We start from the raw sequence: 18,387 nt of genomic DNA on the forward strand, positions 1-18,387 counted from the left end.
ACATCTTTGACAGGCTCTAGGAAAACTTACAAGAAAGAACAATAAGAGATGCAAAACAAAATATTACATGATACATTGACACAAAATGGTAAAAGATATATCAGTTTTACCACAGATTGCTTTGGACTACCAAGAATAATATAAATCTAATTATAAACTCAAATATTTCATTAACATATTTATCATACAAGCAATGTTGATGCGTACATCTTGTCTTCTCAAATAAATATGTGCAAAGTTATTGTGTTCAGACAATTTTATTTTTTGTATTTTTTTTTTGTAAGAGCGGTTTCTTACCCGCGGACAGTTTCGTCAGAGTTGTTGTAGCATCCTTGGTCTAAAAACAGCTGACCGGGTTAGGAAAACTTTTAAAATAAAGTTCCCCGACCCGGCCATATCTATTCTCCGACCAGATGTCGGCGATGAAGGACAGCGTCACAGGTGTGCAAAAGCAAACAAATAAATACAAGAGATGGATCCAGGAAATCAGGAAGCGAGGGGCCAACACCCTGAACAGGGATGACAGCCCCTGGGACACTGTCATTGGCGTCGTCAGTTCGGAGAACAGATATGTCCGCTTTGAGGAACTTTATTTTAACTTCAACTAACGGTGTTACAAAAAAAAATCTATTAAAATAATACATCATGTTGGATATAGAGATCATGCAAACCCTTTATTTATTGAATCACAAATATTGAAATTCAACGATTTGGTGCATTTGCAAACAGCTAAAATGATGTACAAAGCAAACTATAACCTGCGACCCAAGAATGTACAACAATTCTTCTCAACAAAAGAGGAGAAGTATAAGCTTAGAGGAAAATCCTATTTTAAACATCTGCATGCACATACCAACATTTAAAACCTTTAGCATATCAGTATGTGGAATTAAATTATGGAATAGATTAACCAAAGAAATCAAACAAAGCACCAATGTGATTCAGTTTAAGAGACTGTTCAAACTACAAGTGTTCACAAAAAGTTAATGTTAAAGTACCGCTGATAGTCACATTAATTACCTTCTGCATTTGACCCGTCCCCTTGTTCCACCCCATGGGTGGTGAGGGGAGCAGTGAGCAGCAGCGGTGGCCGCGCTCGGGAATCATGTTGGTGGTTTAACCCCCAATTCCAACCCTTGATGCTGAGTGCCAAGCAGGGAGGTAATGGGTCCCGTTTTTATAGTCTTTGGTATGACTCGGCCGGGGTTTGAACTCACGACCTACTCTAACCACAAAGATGAGCCGGCAAAGTACACAGCACAATAAGTAAAATGAACATATTGAAACCTTTATTTATTTATTGATGTATTATTATTATTATTTGTATTTAATATTTATTTGCTTACTATGGTATGTTATTTATTTATTATTTATGTATTCACTGTTCTGTTACAGAGAACAAGGAACTGGGATAAAATTGCTATGATATGAAAAGGGGTAGTATTAAAGGCCTACTGAAATGTGATTTTCTTATTTAAACGGGGATAGCAGGTCCATTTTATGTGTCATACTTGATCATTTCACGATATTGCCATATTTTTGCTGAAAGGATTTAGTAGAGAACATCGACGATAAAGTTCACAACTTTTGGTCGCTGATGAAAAAGCCTTGCCTGTACCGGAAGTAGCGTGACGTCACAGGTTGTGGAGCTCCTCACATCTGCACATTGTTTACATTCATGGCCACCAGCAGCGAGAGCGATTCGGACCGAGAAAGCGACGATTTCCCCATTAATTCGAGCGAGGATTGAAGTTTTGTGGATGAGGAAAGTGAGAGTGAAGGACTAGAAGGCAGTGGAAGCGATTCAGATAGGGAAGATGCTGTGAGAGGCGGGTGGGACTTGATATTCAACTGGGAATGACTAAAACAGTAAATAAACACAAGACATATATATACTCTATTAGCCACAACACAACCAGGCTTATATTTAATATGCCACAAATTAATCCCACATAACAAACACCTCCCCCCTCCCGTCCATATAACCCGCCAATACAAATCAAACACCCGCACAACACACTTAATCCCACAGCCCAAAGTACCGTTCACCTTCCCAAAGTTCATACAGCACATATATTTCCCCAAAGTTACGTACGTGACATGCACATAGCGGCACGCACGTACGGGCAAGCGATCAAATGTTTGGAAGCCGCAGCTGCGTACTGCGTTACACATACAAATTAAACAAAATGCTTATGGCAACATTCTGGTTGCGTACTCACGGTACCGCGTCTGCGTATCCAACTCAAAGTCCTCCTGGTAAGAGTCTCTGTTGTCCCAGTTCTCCCCAGGCCAATGGTAAAGCTTGACTGTCATCTTTCGGGAATGTAAACAATGAAACACCGGCCACGTGTTTGTGTTGCTGCAGCCGGCCGAAATACACCGCTTCCCACCTACAGCTTTCTTCTTTGCTGTCTCCATTGTTCATTGAACAAATTGCAAAAGATTCACCAACACAGATGTCCAGAATACTGTGAAATTTTGCGATGAAAACAGACGACTTAATAGCTGGCCACAATGCTGTCCCAAAATGTCCTCTACAATCCGTGACGTCACGCGCAGACGTCATCATACCGAGACGTTTTCAGCAGGATATTTTGCGCGGAATTTAAAATTGCACTTTAGTAATCTAACCCGGCCGTATTGGCATGTGTTGTAATGTTAAGATTTCATCATTGATATATAAACTATCAGACTGCGTGGTCGGTAGTAGTGGCTTTCAGTAGGCTTTTAAACAAGCCCTGCTTCTTCCTACTCCTTTTCGGACGTGCTGTTATGGAACAACTGGAAATATGTTGATGCATTACATTGTATCGTATGCATGTTCGAAATAAACTGAAACTGAACTGAACTGAAAGTTTTCCCGACACGGTCAGCTGTTTTTTTAGACACGTCACACCAGGAGGCTACAACAGCTCTGACGAAGGCTGAAGTGTCAGCAGGTAAAAAAAAAACGTTCTTATACAAAAGAAAACAATGTCTGAACACAATAGCTTTGCACATGAGCAATATTGATGTTCTTGATTCTAGAAACCTGCACACAGGTATACAAACAAAGTTTAGCTGGCGACCTTTGGCTACAATTATCATTAAAGCAATTTTCTTAACTACACTCTTAACTATTCTGGCAAGGAAAATCGGGAAGCATATCAGCCTCTGCTGTAAATAATTCAGCATTACAGAAGCACTGCCATGAAAAGTAAACATATTGAGTGACATATTCGTGTTTTGACATTGTTTAGGGTACAATGTTCCCATGATTTCAATGGTTTTGCTTGCAGTGTTATTGCTCCTGGCCAGGGCCGGCCCGTGGCATAGGCCGTATAGGCAAATGCTAAGGGCGCCATCGATCAGGGGGCGCCACGCCAGTGCCACAAATGTTGGAGGAAAAAAATAAAAAAAAATTAAAAAGTTGGTACTATTATATCTAAATACATAAAATAATCCCACGTTAATTAAAATGCAAAGTAAAGCCTATTTAATAGAAATATTATTTCTTACAACATTACGCCCCCCCCTCCCCCGGCACGGTGCGCCCCCTCCCTTCCCGTATCATGACTCTTTTTGGACGTCACCACATAAAAAAATCTACACAACATGTCAAAACGGCCAAAACTGTCAGGTGCCCAGGGAAGAAAAAAGAGAAAAGAAGAGGAGAAACGAGAAAAAGACAGAGGTAGCAGGTAGGTAACGTTAGCCTACATGAAATTATTTGTCTGTTACAGAATATGATAGTAACCTTGCTTTTTAGCATTAAGCTAATGTTACATGATTCGGCAATTGCTAATCAATAAATAGCTAGTTCTGTTTTAGCGTCGGGTTAATATTGTGGAGGGGGCTAAATTGTTATGGAAAATAATAATGTAACGTTAGGTAATTACAGTACTCCCTGGTGTACAGTAATTTGTAAGTCATTCTAGTTAATGCAATATTAAAAAGCACAAATAGACAACTCTGTAGGATCCCCTTTTTTTGTAATATAGTTGTTAAAGTCATACTGGTTTGATATCTAGTTTTGTGCAGTGCCTTAATTATATTGTATTTTTAATTTATTTTATGCAACTTGTTGACACGTTTTATTTTGTGTTTATGTATGTAAAAAATATTGTATTTCATATATTCATTTTTTATTTTTTGTATTAATTTATTTATCCATATGTTTTTTTATCTTGTTAACTATTCTGATTGTTAATTTGCTTTCTCTAAGTAAAAAAAAAAGGTCAAAGACAAAGCTATTCGGTTTCTTGTGAGTATATACACTTCACTGCCGATGTGGGGGGGCGCCACCTAAAATCTTGCCTAGGGCGCCAGATTGGTTAGGGCCGGGCCTGCTCCTGGCAGCAGTCCTTTTTTCTCTTCCGGTCACCGGTCGCACTGACTGGTGCATTACGTTTCCCCGGGATAAAACACAAGCAATGACGTCGCTACAGTTTTATTTGTTTGTTGTTGCACCCTTACACTACAGCAGGTGACGGTGTGGAAATGCCAGGAGGCAAAATACTGTTTGCACAGAATTCAAGATATTTCTAAGGTCGCATTTTAACGTATCTGTTTTTTTCTGTGTTTTTTTTGTTTATGTGATGTTCACCTGTAGGTTTCCACTGCGGGGAAGCCAGTCTACTATGTGTCTGCAAAAAGAGATGTCTTTACTCCAATGAAACTACCAAAGTACACTTTGCCCAAGGTAAACCAATTCATTGCATTACTCAAAAGTGAGCTATGATATCTCAATGCATAGAAATGATGAATTACTCCTCAGATAGAGCTACACTATAATGCCAAAAGTATTTGGCCACCTGTCTTGACTCACATCTGAACTTGAAGGGCCTTCCCATTCCTAACACATAGGGTTCAAATTGATGTCGGTCCACCTTTTGCAGCTATTACAGCTTCAACTCTTCTGGGAAGGCTGTCCACAAGGTTGCGGAGCGTGTTTATAGGAATTGTCCACCATTTTTCCAAAAGCACATTGGTGAGGTCACACACTGATGTTGGTCAAGAAGGCCTGGCTCTCAGTCTCCGTTCTAATTCATCTCAAAGGGTGTTCAGGTCAGGACTCTGTGCAGGCCAGTCAAGTTGATCCACACCAGACTCTGTCATCCATGTCTTTATGGACCTTGCTTTGTGCACTGGTGCACAGTCATGTTGGAAGCGGTAGGGGCCCGCTCCAAACTGTTCCCACAAGGTTGGGAGCTTGGAAATGTCCAACATGTTTTGGTATCCTGGAGCATTCAAAATTCCTTTCCCTGGAACTAAGTGGCCTAGCCCAACTCCTGAAAAACAACCCCACACTATAATTCCTCCTCCACCAAATTTCACACTCATACCACTTTGTGGCTGAGTTGCTGTTGTTCCCAAACTCTTCCGTTTTCTTATAGTAAAACCGACATTTTAATTTGGAATATTTAGGAGCAAGGAAATTTCACGACTGGATTTGAAGCACAGGTGGCATCCTATGACAGTTCCACTCTGGAAATCACTGAGCTCCTACGAGCGGCCTATTCTTTCACAAATGTTTGTAGAAACAGTCTCCATGCCTAAGTGCTTGATTTTATACACCTGTGGCCCGGCCAAGTGATTAGGACACCTGATTCTGATCATTTTGATGGGTGGCCAAATACTGTATGTCATTGTCTATAATATATGGTATTAGACTATTTAAGTAGGCAGTCCTGCGAGTTCTCTAAATTCAAAGGCTCATAAAAATAAACTGGACAAATGGACATGTATACACACACATTTGGACCGGCACTTCAATGCAAGTCCTGTGTGCATTTCGGCAAAGTAATGCTCACATTGTAATGACCTGATCATGTTTAATGTGCCTACAGCCTCGACTGTCACATTTGCATGGACAATTAAACATGCTTATTCTACACAGCAAGGTATTACTTATTTACCTCCGCTGCATAATCTCTGTCTTATCACAGTGATGATGGAGGCGATGCATCATCAATGAATACAGTCTTCTATAATATTTTGTGGCGATGGGATCATTTCACTCAGAAAAATACTCAGAAGTCATATCTTAATCATCTAATCACTAAGCTTTAGTGGCCTGCTAGAAAAATACAATTTAAAAATTAGAAAAGCATTTGGAGACTGCAGGCCTTATCGCCAAATAGGAGAGAATCCTCTTGAATAATCTAGAATCCAGACAGTGATCCGGATCAATGAAAAAATAAAACAAAATTATATTAATCGGCGGTCGCTCGAATGAGTATGACGATCCTCCGGGTAGGGGGGTATCCATTTATGGAGGATGCCTGTGCGTGACTTTGGGGAGACTGGTGCACAGACACTCACCACACAATCTTTGACGGATCCGGGTCAGGGTCCAGTGGCATGGAGTCCAAGACGACTGGGGACCCTTTTCTGCTGCAGCCTTCTCCCGCCATCCCAGCCGTTGTGACGCTCCATAGGGTTAGCGATCATCCTCCGCCTGTTCCACCGTTGAGGTCTTAGGTTGTTATTTCCCCATAACTGGGCCCACATGGACGTGGGGATGCCTTCCTTTGCCATCGCAGCCGTTGTGGTAGTTCTTACATATACCGTCTTCCGCCAGCTCGGCCGTTGAGGTCTTCACCGTATCCCTGGCTAGGGGGCAGTCAGGTACTAGGCCTTTGCCAAGGGCCACCTGGGGTAACAGTAGTAAAGGGGTTAACCTCCTAGTGCCCCAAGACCCCATAGAGGAGCCTCCACTGCCGGATGCACTTTAACGTCATGCCCTGGACACAATGTTATATTAATGTACCACTAAACATATTAATGGTAATATTTAGTGTAACAATTCATAAGAAATATTCCTTCAATGCGCAATTCTATTTCTATCCAAAGGAGCAAAAGCTTTTCAACTTGTCCCTGCCACAATCGGGCATTGATTTTTTCTTAGACCTATGCTGAAGAAGGAGAACAAAGGAAACGTACTTTGAACTCAAAACACACAAAATAAAGCACGTAATGAAAGTAGTAATTAGCGGGCGACAAGCCTCCACACAATGGCTGCATTGCACATGGTGACGGTAATGCGGCGCTATGATTTTCACGTAACTGGAAACGGAACCGAATTAGCCAAAAAAAAGGCGACTCTACTGTTTAATGCGAAATTGTAACTGGCCTGGTTCAGTCTCTGCTTTTTCTGTTCCGCCCAGAACTCGGATCTGGGTCGTCCGCATGAGCGGCGAGCATGCTAGCTACCGAGCTAAAAGCCCGGGCTATCGACCTGATAGCCAGCACTGCATTTGAGGTCATCAGGGAGTGAGGTTTACTAACATACACATGGCCCAGCCCCACTGGCTGGCTTCTGTTACACTCAGCCCCCTAAACCTCATCCGTGGAGGCTGTTCCGTGGTCACCTGATAATCTCTCCAGGCAGGAGAGCGGGGCAGAGCACAAAAGAGAGACAGCAGATCAACTGGTCTAAAAAGGGGTTTATTTAAAGGCGAGAGTATACAAGTTAGTTTTAAGATGGGACTTTATTGTTTCCACTGAGGTAGCATCTTTAACCGGTAGGGCATTCCAGCGTACTGGAGCCCGAATAGAAAACGCTCTAAAGCCCGCAGACTTTTTTGGGCTATTGGAATCACTGACAAGCCGGAGTTCTTTGAACGCAGATTTCTGGCCGAGACATACGGTACAATACAATCAGAAAGATAGGTCATCAGGGAGTGAGGTTTAGTATGGGAATCATATTCACCATTAATTAGTTGCTTATTAACATGGAAATTAGTAACATATTGGCTCTTAACTAGTCATTGTTAAGTACTTATTAATGCCTTATTCAGCATGGCCTTGACCCTGACCATAACCCTAACCAAATAACTCTAAATTAAGTCTTTGTTACTTCGAATATGTTCCCCATCCTAAGTGTTACCAAAAACATATAACTTTGTCTTGAATTTGAAAAAAACAAACATTTTATTTTTCACTAAAGAAGGGTTCGGTGAATGCGCATATGAAACTGGTGGGGTTCGGTACCTCCAACAAGGTTAAGAACCACTGTGTTAAAGGCCTACTGAAACCCACTACTACCGACCACGCAGTCTGATAGTTTATATATCAATGATGAAATCTTAACATTGAAACACATGCCAATATGGCCGAGTTAACTTATAAAGTGCAATTTTAAATTTCCCGCTAAACTTCCGGTTGAAAAACTCCTTTGGATATGACTTATGCGCGTGACGTCACAAAATCCACGGAAGTGGTTGGACCCCATCGGACCCGATACAAAAACCTCTTGTTTTCTTCGACAAAATTCCACAGTATTGTGGACATCTGTGTTGGTGAATCTTTTGCAATTTGTTTAATGAACAATGGAGGCTGCAAAGAAGAACGTTGTAGGTGGGATCGATCGGTGTATTAGCGGGGCTAAGTACAATACTTACAGCAACACAACAAGGACTACTTACTTAGCAGACGCCTAGCCGCCAAACCCACGGATGAAGTCCTTCGTCGCGCCGTCGATCGCTGGAACGCAGGTGAGCACGGCTGTTGATGGGAAGATGAGGGCTGGCTGGCATAGGTGGAGCGCTAATGTTTTTATCATAGTTCTGTGAGGTCCGGTTGCTAAGTTGCTAAATTAGCCTTAGCGTCGTTAGCAACAGCATTGTTAAGCCTTACCAGGCTGAGAATTTTTAACCGTGTAGTTACATGTACATGGTTTAATAGTATTGTTGATCTTCTGTCTATCCTTCCAGTCAGGGGTTTATTTCTTTTGTTTCTATCTTCATTTGAGAACGATGCTATCACGTTAGCTCAGTAGCTAAGTGTGTCACCGATGTATTGTCGTGGAGATAAAAGTCACTTTAAATGTCCATTTCGCGTGCTCGACTCTCATTTTCAAGAGGATATAGTATCCGAGGTGGTTTAAAATACAAATCCGTGATCCACAATAGAAAAAGGAGAGAGTGTGGAATCCAATGAGCCAGCTTGTACCTAAGTTACGGTCAGAGCGAAAAAATATACGTCCATCACTGCCTCTCTAGTCATTCACTGTAACGTTCCTCATCTACGAATCTTTCATCCTCGCTCAAATTAATGGGGTAATCGTCGCTTTGTTGCTCCGAATCTCTCGCTCCATTGTAAACAACGGGGAATTGTGAGGAATACTAGCTCCTGTGACGTCACGCTACTTCCGGTACAGGCAAGGCTTTTTTTTATCAGCGAGCAAAAGTTGCGAACTTTATCGTCGATTTTCTCTACTAAATCCTTTCAGCAAAAATATGGCAATATCGCGAAATGATCAAGTATGACACATAGAATGGATCTGCTATTCCCGTTTAAATAAAAAAAAATCATTTCAGTAGGCCTTTAAATGCATAGCGTCTGAAAGTAGGCTTAATAATAGCCACAAACGGGATGATTTTTTTAATTAGGACACCTTTTAAAATAACAGTTCAAAGGTTTTATGGAATAGTAAACGAACATCATTATAGGAATGTAAATTATGTATGAGTTCGGAAATGGATGACTGATGTAAACATTTTAGAAAAAGACACATCATAGAATGATATTTGCATCATTTGGATGCATTAAAAACAAGTTGAGTCAATTTAACATCTTGATTATATTGAATTGTACACCCTCTTAGTTGTTTAAAATGGGTACAGTAGATAGAAAGTTAAGTATAGAGTGTCAGGCAGCTGAAGGAACTCTTATTCATTTACTGCGGAAACATCAGTAAATAAGAGGTTCGGCCTCAGACTGTGACACCTTCCTGAGTGGCACGCCTTTGGTCACTGTGGCATCACCTGCTTCGTCCCTATCGGTGGGTCTTCTACAAGTTGAAGGTACGCTGTCTTGGCGGATGAGAAGTTAATTGACTGTAGGTTAGTGGACATTCTTAAACTACTAACTGTTCAAATTGATTGCAAAAATGTTTGCTCGCTTGACACTCCATCTTTCCGGCAATCACCAGGAGGGGATTGATTGAGTGAAACTTTTATTAGTAGATTGCACAGTACAGTACATATTCCGTACAATTGACCACTAAATGGTATCACCCGAATAAGTTTTCAACTTGTTTAAGTCGGGTTCCACGTTAATCAATTCATGGGGGCTACATTTTTTGTAATCCCGTCATGTTCTGCACCTGTTGTCCTGGCCCTTCCTTGGCTTTGATGTCATAACCCCCATGTTGATTGGTCCGTCCTCAGAATGACCAATTAGAGCGTTTTCTTTCATTCTCATTGTCGACGTGCGGCATTATCACCAGTTAGCTGTACTCCTCTTCCGGAACCCTCTTTACCCAACATTGTTAGTTCTTGAGGAATATCGTAGAATGAGTGCTGTGTTTTGTAAGGATCGTGATGTGTCTCTGCCACCACATAGACCATATGACTGTAGTGCTGGGCGATGTGGAAAAAAAATGATATCACGATATGGATCATGTTATATCACGATAACGATTAGATTAGATTAGATAGTACTTTATTGATTCCTTCAGGAGAGTTCCCTCTATACCACAATATAGCTATGGTACGCTTTCAGTTCCATGAACAATTTAACAACATACATGACCACTTACCTTTTTTCTCACTTTATTTGCAAGTGAAATAAACAAATACATTTGGTATAGCAAACAACAATAGCAGCAAAACACATTTTTCAAGTTTTTAAAACACATTTTTCAAATTTTTTAAAGTTTTACAAGTATTCAAGTTTCTCTTAAAGGCCTACTGAAATTATTTTTATTTATTTAAACGGGGATAGCAGATCCATGCTATGTGTCATACTTGATAATTTTGCAATATTGCCATATTTTTGCTGAAAGGATTTAGTAGAGAACATCGACGATAAAGTTCGCAACTTTTGGTCGCTGATAAAAAAAAAACCTTGCCTGTACCGGAAGTAGCGTGACGTCGCAGGTTGAAGGGCTCCTCACATTTCCCCATTGTTTACACCAGCAGCGAGAGCGATTCGGACCGAGAAAGCAACGATTACACCATTAATTTGAGCGAGTATGAAAGATTTGTGGATGAGGTACGTGAGAGTGAAGGACTAGAGTGCAGTGCAGGACGTATCTTTTTTCGCTCTGACCGTAACTTAGGTAAAAGGGCTCATTGGATTCCACACTTTCTCCTTTTTCTATTGTGGATCACGGATTTGTATTTTAAACCACCTCGGATACTATATCCTCTTGAAAATGAGAGTCGAGAAAAGCGAAATGGACATTCACAGTGACTTTTATCTCCACGACAATACATCGGTGAAGCACTTTAGCTACGGAGCTAACGTGATAGCATCGTGCTTAAATGCAGATAGAAACAAAAGAAATAAGCCCCTGACTGGAAGGATAGACAGAAGATCAACAATACTACTATCAGGAGACACCAAACCAAACACTGGACCTGTAACTACTTGGTTAATGCTTTCCAGCCTGTCGAAGCCTAGCAATGCTGTTGCTAACGACGCCATTGAAGCTAACTTAGCTACGGGACCTCGTCAGAGCTATGATAAAAACATTAGCGCTCTACCTACGCCAGCCCTCATCTGCTCATCAACACCCGTGCTCACCTGCATTCCAGCGATCGACGGCATGACGAAGGACTTCACTCGATCATCGATGCGGTCGGCGGCTAGCGTCGGATAGCGCGTCTGCTATCCAAGTCAAAGTCCTCCTGGTTGTGTTGCTGCAGCCAGCCGCTAATACACCGATCCCACCTACAGCTTTCTTATTTACAGTCTCCATTGTTCATTAAACAAATTGCAAAAGATTCACCAACACAGATGTACAGAATACTGTGGAATTTTGCGATGAAAACCGAGCTGTTTGTATTGTGATACAATGTGTCCGAATACTTCCGTTTCAACCATCGACGTCACGCGCAAACGTCATCATACATAGATGTTTTCAACCGGAAGTTTCCCGGGAAATTTAAAATTGCACTTTATAAGTTAACCCGGCCGTATTGGCATGTGTTGCAATGTTAAGATTTCATCATTGATATATAAACTATCAGACTGCGTGGTCGTTAGTAGTGGTTTTCGGTAGGCCTTTAAGATTTCAGTAGGCCTCTAAGTGCAGTCAGAACACTAGATCATAACTAAAAATAAAAACAAATACTTTTGGTTTCAGGTGTAAACAATCGCAATAAAAAATCTTAAAGTGCACGTCTCGGGAATCATTAACGTTAGCCTTTAGTGCAGTCAGAACAGTAGTAGATCACAATTAAATTCAAACAAATACTTTTGGTTGTTGTTAGCATCGGGCGACGGAACACTTTTCTTCCATACTTTGCATATATTTTCTGCTCTGAATCCGTCGCTTTGAAACCAAAAATAAAGCCAGACTGACGAGCTACCCCCTCGTTTTGGTAGGAGTTCATCCTGGTACTCTGTCTCTGCTGATTGTGGGGGTTCAATTTATTTTCCCGCCAGCACATCGCCTACCCGTCCTGTCTCCATGTTTACTTACAATGATCTCCTGGGTTATACACCCAGGTAACCCGCAACGGCGGGAGACGCTGGACACAAAGAAGGCACGTAAAGCGATGTTATGTCGCAAAATCGAAAGTGAAGTGAATTACATTTATATAGCGCTTTTTCTCAAGTGACTCAAAGCGCTTTACATTGTGAAACCCAATATCTAAGTTACATTTAAACCAGTGTGGGTGGCACTGGGAGCAGGTGGGTAAAGTGTCTTGCCCAAGGACACAACGGCAGTGACTAGGATGGCGGAAGCGGGGATCAAACCTGCAACCCTCAAGTTGCTGGTACGGCCGCTCTACCAACCGAGCTATACCGCCCCAAAAGAAAGAGAAATGCGAGCCTACATGTCAACACATCCTTTTCTTTGTAAGAAAATATTGTTTTCTCTCCCGTTTGACACCAAATACACTTACTGAATGTGCAATTATTGTTCTTGTTGCTATGAATCATCTGATGGCACAAGCCCTATGGATAACATATAGCCTATCGCTTGAAACGATAAAAATAGAAATGGCACGATAGATATTTTTATATCGTGCCCACAATATGTATCGTTATATCGGCCATCACTATATGATTGTGCTATTGATTTATTACAGTGCGATCCGGTACCCTCCTTGGGTAAATCTCTGGAGGAATACATCTTCCCGTCCATCCACGTCCTTGTTGGCGGCCGCACTTTTTTTCATTAAGAAGAGGGACGGCTCTATACCTCTATTTATTGATTTTCACACACTCAATAAGATCACAGTCAACAGGTACCCACTATCCCTTCTGTCGTCCGTATTTACGTCGCTTCATGAAGCTGCAGTGTTCACAAAGTGTGTATGATGTTCACATAAGGAGGGGAGATAAATGGAAAACGGCATTTAACACCCCGTTAGGGCAGTTTGAGTACTGCGTTATGCCGTTCGGGCTTACTAATGTACCAGCTGTTGTTTTCCAATCATTAATCAATGACGTCCTCTGTGACATGGTAGGGCGATATCCATCCATCCATCCATCCATCCATCTTCTTCCGCTTATCCGAGGTCGGGTCGCGGGGGCAGCAGCCTAAGCAGGGAAGCCCAGACTTCCCTCTCCCCTGCCACTTCGTCCAGCTCCTCCCGGGGGATCCCGAGGCGTTCCCAGGCCAGCCGGGAGTGATAGTCTTCCCAACGTGTCCTGGGTCTTCCCTGTGGCCTCCTACCAGTCTGACGTGCCTGAAACACCTCCCTATGGAGGCGTTCGGGTGGCATCCTGACCAGATGCCCGAACCACCTCATCTGGCTCCTCTCGATGTGGAGGAGCAGCGGCTTTACTTTGAGCCACCCCCGGATGGCAGAGCTTCTCACCCTATCTCTAAGGGAGAGCCCCGCCACCCGGCGTAGGAAACTCATTTCGGCCGCTTGTACCCGTGATCTTGTTATTTCGGTCATGACCCAAAGCTCATGACCATAGGTGAGGATGGGAACGTAGATCGAATGGGAAATCGAGAGCTTTGCCTTCCGGCTCAGCTCCTTCTTCACCACAACGGATCGATACAGCGTCTGCATTACTGAAGACACCGCACCTGTCGATCTCACAATTCACTCTTCCCTCACTCGTGAACAAGACTCCGAGGTACTTGAACTCCTCCACTTGGGGCAAGATCTCCTCCCCAATTTGGAGATGGCACTCCACCATTTTCCGGGCGAGAACCATGGACTCGGACTTGGAGGTGCTGATTCCCATCCCAGTCGCTTCACACTCGGCTGCGAACCGATCCAGTGAGAGCTGAAGATCTTGGTCAGATGAAGCCATCAGGACCACATCATCTGCAAATAGCAGAGACCTAATCCTGCAGCCACCAAACCAGATACCCTCAACGCCCTGACTGCGCCTAGAAATTCTGTCCAAAAAGGTTATGAACAGAATCGGTGACAAAGGGCAGCCTTGGCGGAGTCCAACCCTCACTGTAGGGCGATATGTCTTCTGAAATGTTCCCCATCCATCGAACAACACCATTAACATGTCCATTAGGTTCTTCAGAGACTGTTAGAGGATCAATTGTACGTTAAGGCTCAAAATTTCAATGTTCAATCCTCATCTGTGTCTTTTTTGGGATATATTGTAGAGAGGGGGCAAATTAGACCCGACCCGGCCAAGATAAAAGCAGTGGCAGACTAGACCACTTCAATGTGGAGGAAGCTTTTACAGAGGTTTCTGGGCTTTGCTAATTTTTATTGGTGTTTTATCAGAGACTTTAGCAAGGTTGCGGAACCCCTCTAAGGACTTACATGTGTTTTTTTATGGGCACCCGGGGACGATTTGGCGTTCCAGCGTCTGAAGTCTTGTTTTACCATTGCTCCTGTGTTTGCTCACCAAGACTCTTCTTTCCCTTTTATTGTTAAGGTTGATTGTTAAGGTCGTGCTTTCACATCATTTTGGTCCAAGTTAGAAGCTGTACTCGTGTGCCTTTTTCTTCGGGTGCCTCTCTCCGGCCGATATAAATTATGACATCGGTAACGGAGCTTTTGGTAATGGTCTTGGCACTCCAGGAGTGAAGGCACTGGTTGGAGGGCACCGTCCATCCTTTCGTCATCTACACAAACCACAGAAACCTAGCCTGCTTAACGTCTCAATCCCCGGCAAGCACGGTGGGCTCTCTTTCTCACAAGATTAGACTTCTGTCTCACCTATCTTCCAGGTTCTTTCAATGGGAAGCCCAATGCGTTGTCAAGAATGTTTTCACCAGCTGATGAAGATCGCCCTTGGGAGGCCATCCTTCCACATTCCCAGATTCTGGGGTCTCTTCAGTGGGAAGTAGAGAGGCGTTTGGCGGACGCCATTAAGGACACTCCCTCGCCTTCCCTCAAGGCGTCTGTTTGTTACCTTTTCGCCTCACTCAGAGGTCTTCATGTGGGCACACTGCTCATAGATCGGCTGCCACTTAGGCGCAAGATGGACTGCATTCCTGGCTCAACACTTCTGGGGACCATCTCTGAAGGCGGATACCAGAATATTTGTGGCAGCCTGTTCAGCCTGTGCCAGGAACTAGCCCTCTCAATAGGCACCTTCAGGTCTGCTTCGACTCCTCCCTATTTCTGCCCGCCCGTGGTTGCACATTGCCATGGACTTCGTTACTTGACTTCCAGCTTCAAGGGGTTTTACGGTAATTCTTACCATTGTGGACAGATTTTCTAAACTGACGCATTTTATTCCTCTCCTCAAGCTCCCTTCATCCTTGGAAACTCCTGACACAGCATGTGGTCAGCTCTCCTCAAGACATGGAAAGTGTTTTGTAAATTCCTGGGCGCAACAGCCAGCTTGTCTTCTGGATTCCACCTTCAGGCTTACGGCCATGCTGAACGGGCCAATCAGGACTTGGAAACCAAAACCCATGTCTGCTCGTCCACCAATTTGTCTCCATTTCTCGTGTCTTAACGGCTTTCAGGCACCAGTATTCCCCTTTCAAGAAGCATAATCCGCTGTCCTGTTGGTAGCTGCCCTTCTTCAACGGGTTCATCGGGTGTGGCGTAACACCCGGGCCGCTCTGTCCCAGCCCCTAACTACAAACCCAGCCAGAAAGTCTCTTTGTCATTGCGGGACCTACCTCTATCCGTGGGTTGCAAGAAATTGGCCCCCAGATTTGTGGGTCCTTTCAAGGTGAAACGTATGGTTAATCCAGCACTGGCAAGGTTAAAGCTGCCCTCATCCCTGAGATCTTGTCTGGTGTTTCATGTGTCCCGCCTAAAACCTGTGGCCTCCTGTGACCTCCAGCCTCAGAATGATTTACGGCAATCCCGCCTTTACTGTTAAGTCTATTCAGGACTCCAGAAAACGTGGCAGGGGGGTTCAGTTTCTCGTGGATTGCTCTTGGGTGTCATGCTCTATTATCCCCAATCTTTCTCTAATATTAGATTTTTTTTGTAGGTTCCCAGACAACGGTTCCCGTAAGTGAGGGGATAGGGGAATACTGTCACACCAGCTATGGCAGGTTTGGTCAGTTCATTTTGTTTAGAGGGACGTCCACAGCTGATTCCAACAATAGCGGTTGGAGGAAGAACGTTTTCTTGTCCCCATCTTGTAGCGATCCTATCCCGCCCTGTGCCTTCCTGCCCGTCCCAACAGCTCACCTGTTTGCCCGCTCTTCTCCCCTTTTTCTCGTGGTGCCCTTTTTGTTATTATTGGCACCGTAGTTTTTTGTTATTTAGATTTGTGACAGTCTGAACAATAAAGGAACCTATCGCACTTACCGCTCTTGTCCTCTGCACTTTTTGGATCCACCGTGGGGCGGTATAGCTCGGTTGGTAGAGTGGCCGTGCCAGCAACTTGAGGGTTCCAGGTTCGATCCCCGCTTCCGCCATCCTAGTCACTGCCGTTGTGTCCTTGGGCAAGACACTTTACCCACCTGCTCCCAGTGCCACCCACACTGGTTTAAATGTAACTTAGATATTGGGTTTCACGATGTAAAAGCGCTTTGAGTCACTAGAGAAACGTCGTAACTCCCGACATCCCTAATGTTTTCCTCAGGATCGAGCGATTAAATCTTTGTTTACTCTGCTTGATCTAAATCGTTGTTGACTAGCACAATTTATTTTCTTGATTTTTCTTAGAGTTTCTTAAAGCCATAGAGTTGATAATTGAAATGAAAATAGTTTTGTCACAACTGTTATCTGCTTTTTTGTTTCTACAAAATTTAATAAGACTGGTGATTCCATAACATTTTTCTTACCAGGGATTGTACAAGCAAGTCAAATCCAATAGAACTGTGCATTCTGCAATTCCGTAACCATCAACTATAACAATTAACCATTATTTTGCAGAAATATCAGGAAGGATACGCAATCATTCTAAATTCTCCACTGTGGAGAACAGAGAGGGAGGCTTACAACCTTCAAACCAGTCAGTCCTTGTCTCTTGCAATTTTAAGGATCATTGAATTATTGAAATGCAATGCATAAGATGCATTAATTTCATGTTTACAGTCATCATTGCAGCTTTTAACCCTTAGATGCACGAGTGACTGGACCCTACACTCTTCCACAAGTGGGTAAACATGACCCATGTTAGAATCAACGTGTTTTCATGCCATCTGTTGTCATTTGGGTGAAGAATAATCACTTGTATAATATTTTGTAATATATTTAGGACCACACAAGAATGATTTAATGTTTGAAATATCTTTATTCTTCACTTTTCTTCTTCACAATTTTAAAAAAAATTACCCAGAACACTTATAGAAAAACATTGAACATCCATTGTGTGTGCGTGTGTGTACGTATGTCCAGTCATTGACTTTCTTTTCCCTGTTTTGCCTTGTCTCATCATTGTATGCAGTTCAGACAAACTACCTGTTTCTGGCTGTGATCATTGCACACAGGTACATTGCATTCCCCACACCTGTTGTTAACTTTGCGATCTTTGTTACTTGGGCAGATCTGACACCTCTTTATCTTTGGTTGGCCCTGTCTGCTTCTCTCCTGTGGCTGGATTTTGGCTTTTGTCACCGCACACCTTTCCATTGCTTCAATAATCGGGGTTTGCAGTTGGGGGCAGCCTTCCAGTCGACTCCTCATGTGTGGGGTGACAAGCTCCTTTGACAGCTCTTTGAGGAAGATCCGTCGTGCATTGGAGATGCCGCTCTTGAAATCTGGGTGCTGAGCCGTGAAAAAGGTGTAGGAATTCAGGGTGGCGATGTCAATTATGTTGTACCACAGCACCATGGGCCACCTCTGTGTTTGGAGCTTGCAGTTGTAGGTTCCAACCATCTGGTCGGTGGTGTCTACACCTCCTTTCGTCTTGTTGTAAAATGTGATCACTTCTGTTTTTTGTTTTGTTTTATTTTCATCCACTACTTTGTCGTGGTGCATCGTGCTCAGGAGCACAACAGCTTTTGTTTTCTTTCTGACATAGCTGACCATGGTAAGGCTGTTGTTGAATCCAAACTCTGTGCTGTGAACCTCCCTGGACTTGGAAGGCTTCATCAGAGTA

The 18,387-nt window shown here is 43.1% G+C and overlaps 1 protein-coding gene across 9 annotated transcripts in view; it reads left to right on the forward strand.

Annotated features, from left to right (window-relative positions):
* Positions 1–18,387, forward strand: part of LOC133634127 (VPS10 domain-containing receptor SorCS1) — a 499,576-nt gene that overhangs the window by 352,822 nt on the left and 128,367 nt on the right. For all 9 annotated transcript variants that reach the window (XR_009821878.1, XR_009821879.1, XM_062027161.1 and 6 more), the window contains exon 8: positions 4,595–4,684. Coding sequence is in view for 7 of the 9 variants with exons in the window: in XM_062027161.1 (XP_061883145.1) it covers positions 4,595–4,684 (90 nt within the window). In the remaining 2 variants the exon portion in view is untranslated. The remainder of the gene's footprint in view (positions 1–4,594; positions 4,685–18,387) is intronic.

Source organism: Entelurus aequoreus, linkage group LG18 (assembly GCF_033978785.1).
Source record: "Entelurus aequoreus isolate RoL-2023_Sb linkage group LG18, RoL_Eaeq_v1.1, whole genome shotgun sequence".
NCBI classification, from domain to species: Eukaryota; Metazoa; Chordata; class Actinopteri; order Syngnathiformes; family Syngnathidae; genus Entelurus; species Entelurus aequoreus.